The sequence below is a fragment of the Scomber scombrus genome, chromosome 12 (assembly GCF_963691925.1).
Source record: "Scomber scombrus chromosome 12, fScoSco1.1, whole genome shotgun sequence".
NCBI classification, from domain to species: Eukaryota; Metazoa; Chordata; class Actinopteri; order Scombriformes; family Scombridae; genus Scomber; species Scomber scombrus.
This window is the reverse complement of record NC_084981.1, coordinates 30816099-30819746: the sequence shown is the minus strand read 5'-3', so window position 1 is coordinate 30819746 and position 3648 is coordinate 30816099. Positions and strand designations below refer to the sequence as shown.

General features: G+C 53.3%; 1 protein-coding gene across 1 annotated transcript; it reads left to right on the top strand.

Annotated features, from left to right (window-relative positions):
• Positions 1-408: 408 nt before the first annotated feature.
• LOC133992064 (potassium voltage-gated channel subfamily G member 3-like) lies at positions 409-1997 on the top strand. The gene is made up of 2 exons (XM_062430743.1): positions 409-1037; positions 1343-1997. Exons 1-2 carry the CDS (start codon positions 409-411, stop codon positions 1995-1997), a joined length of 1284 nt encoding a protein of 427 aa, XP_062286727.1.
• The last annotated feature ends 1651 nt before the right edge of the window (positions 1998-3648 follow it).

Sequence of the window (3648 nt, the reverse complement as noted above, 5' to 3'; positions counted from 1 at the left end):
TAGACAGAGGAGTGCTGCTGCTCTTCAGTGTCAGACTCAACAGTTTGTCGTTCGGCTGCTGAAACAAACAGAAGTGAAACAATCGATGATGATGATGATTTAATGATGAAGATCATCTGGAGCTGAACAGCTGTTTGAATCTGGTGAGTTTTAAGAGTCTGTTACTGTCTCAGGATTCAGTGTTTTATATAAATATAAATATAATGTAAATATAAATATAATGTAAATATAAATATAATGTAAATATAAATATAATGTAAATATAAATATAATGTAAATGTAAATATAATAAATATAAATATAAAGCTGTGAGTCAACTCATCAGTAAACAACAGCAGCAGCTCATCGATCTCTGACTGAGGATGAGGAGGAGCAGCTGAGTGATCCTAACCCTTTGAGCAGCGGAGGATGAAGGTGGGCGGCGGTCTGTGCACGCTGAACGTTGGCGGCCGCAGGTTCCTGTTCTCTGCAGAGCGACTGCAGCGCCTCCCTCTGAGCAGGCTGAGCCGGCTGCAGCGCTGCGTGACGGAGAGCGAGCTGCTGGAGCTCTGCGACGACTACGACCGCGACAGGAACGAGTTCTTCTTCGACCGCCACTCCGAGGCGTTCGGCTTCATCGTGCTGTACCTGCAGCGCGGCTCGCTGCGCCTGCTGCCGCACATGTGTGAGCTGTCCTTCTACAACGAGATGCTGTACTGGGGCCTGGAGAGCTGCCACCTGCTGCCCTGCTGCCAGCGCCGCCTCCAAGACCGCGCCTCCGACTGCTTCATCCACCTCCTCCCTGGGGAGGAGCTGGGTCCCAGGGAGGAGCTGGGCCCCCGGGAGGAGCTGGGTCCCAGGGAGGAGCTGGGCCCCCGGGAGGAGCCGCGGGGCCGCTGGCTGGAGAGGATGAGGAGGACGTTGGAGGAGCCCACCTCCTCGGTGGCGGCGCAGGTCCTGGCCTCGGTGTCGGTGCTGTTCGTCCTCGTCTCCATGGTGATGCTGTGTGCCAGCACCTTACCGGATTGGACAACTGCAGAGACGCTGGACCAGCACAGGTAGGACCGTCAGATTGTTCATGGCACATGATTGGACAACTCATCCTGCCAATGTTTCTCTGATTGGTCTCTCTGTCCTCTCTCTCTCTGATTGGTCTGTCTCTGTCCTCTCTCTCTCTGATTGGTCTGTCTCTGTCCTCTCTCTCTCTGATTGGTCTCTCTCTCTCTGATTGGTCTCTCTGTGTCTTCTCTCTGATTGGTCTCTCTGTCCTCTCTCTCTCTGATTGGTCTCTCTGTCCTCTCTCTCTCTGATTGGTCTCTCTGTGTCTTCTCTCTGTCCTCTCTCTCTCTGATTGGTTGTCCAGGGTCATAGAGGCGGTGTGTATTGGCTGGTTCACCGCTGAGTGTCTCGTCCGTTTCATCGTGTCTCGGGATAAATGTGAGTTCATCAGTCGTCCTCTGAACATCATCGACCTTCTGGCCATCACACCGTACTACGTCTCAGTTACCGTGACGATCCTGACGGGGGAGAACTCGCAGCTGCAGCGGGCCGGCGTCACGCTGCGTGTGCTGCGCATCATGAGGATCTTCTGGGTGATCAAGCTGGCGCGTCACTTCCTGGGGCTGCAGACGCTCGGCCTGACGCTGCGCCGCTGCTACCGCGAGATGGTGATGCTGCTGGTCTTTGTCTTCGTCGCCATGGCGATCTTCAGCGCACTGGCCCAGCTGCTGGAGCACAGCCTGGACCTGGAGGCCAGCAACCAGGACTACGCCAGCATCCCCGCCGCCTGCTGGTGGGTCATCATCTCCATGACGACGGTGGGCTACGGGGACGTGTACCCGGTGACGGTGGCGGGCCGCGTGCTGGGCGGAGTCTGCGTGGTGAGTGGCATCGTGCTGCTGGCGCTGCCCATCACCTTCATCTACCACAGCTTCATCCAGTGCTACACCGAGCTGAAGCTCCGCTCCGCCCGCTCCGCCCTCTCCGCCCGCAGCCTGTCTCACGAGTTCATCAGCTGACCGTTACAGCTCCCCCTGGTGGCTACAGCTCCCCCTGGTGGCTACAGCTCCCCCTGGTGGTTACAGCTCCCCCTGGTGGTTACAGCTCCCCCTGGATCAGGAGGTTGGTTAGATTCCCAGCTCCTCCAGTCTGCATGTCCATGTGTCCTTGGGCAAGACACTGAACCCCAAACCGCTCCCGTTGCTATGCCAACGGTGTATGTATGGTTAGTTTCCCTCTGATGAGCAGGTTCCTGTCATCAGTGTGTGAATGAGATGAAGTGTAAAAGAGCTTTGAGTCATAACGACCAGAGAAGCGCTTTACAGTCCATTAAGCATTTACTCTGTGCTGTAACTGGACCCTGTCCACGGTTTCCACGGTAACGGCGAGTCACAGACAGGAAGTTAAAGTGTTGATCAGGACGGTCGTGCTGCTGAAGTGTGAATGTCAGTTATCTCACTCTTCTTCTTCTTCTTCACTGTTAAATACTGCAGAGAACAAACCTGTCAATCAATCACTGTCATTATTGATTCAAGATGTTTATTCCACAACATTTAGAGCAGAAACACAAGTTAGACGGTTCAAAATGAATGAGTTTATAAGTGAGATGACCAGTAGTACAAGTACCTCAAACTGTACTGGTACTTTACTGCAGTACTGGTACTTTACTGCAGTACTGGTACTTTACTGCAGTACTGGTACTTTACTGCAGTACTGGTACTTTACTGCAGTATTTCTATGTGATGCTACTTGATTCTTCATTTCTGTGTTTACTTCTCTGATTACTAAATGTTCTTAAAGGAAATGACGTTGTTTCAGTTTCTTCTTTTGGAATAAACGTAGTTTAAATTCTGTCCTGTTGTCGATCAGCTGCAGCTTCACATAATCAGGAACCTGCAGCACTCACACACCATGAACCTGCAGCACTCACACACCAGGAACCTGCAGCACTCACACACCATGAACCTGCAGCCCTCACACACCATGGACCTGCAGCACTCACACACCAGGAACCTGCAGCACTCACACACCATGGACCTGCAGCACTCACACACCATGAACCTGCAGCACTCACACACCAGGAACCTGCAGCACTCACACACCATGGACCTGCAGCACTCACACACCATGAACCTGCAGCCCTCACACACCATGAACCTGCAGCACTCACACACCATGAACCTGCAGCACTCACACACCATGAACCCGCAGCACTCACACACCATGAACCCGCAGCACTCACACACCAGGAACCTGCAGCCCTCACACACCAGGAACCTGCAGCACTCACACACCATGAACCCGCAGCACTCACACACCAGGAACCTGCAGCACTCACACATCATGAACCCGCAGCACTCACACACCAGGAACCTGCAGCACTCACACATCATGAACCTGCAGCACTCACACACCAGGAACCTGCAGCACTCACACATCATGAACCTGCAGCACTCACACACCATGAACCTGCAGCACTCACACACCATGAACCCGCAGCACTCACACACCAGGAACCTGCAGCACTCACACATCATGAACCTGCAGCACTCACACACCAGGAACCTGCAGCACTCACACATCATGAACCTGCAGCACTCACACACCATGAACCTGCAGCACTCACACACCAGGAACCTGCAGCACTCACACACCAGGAACCTGCAGCAC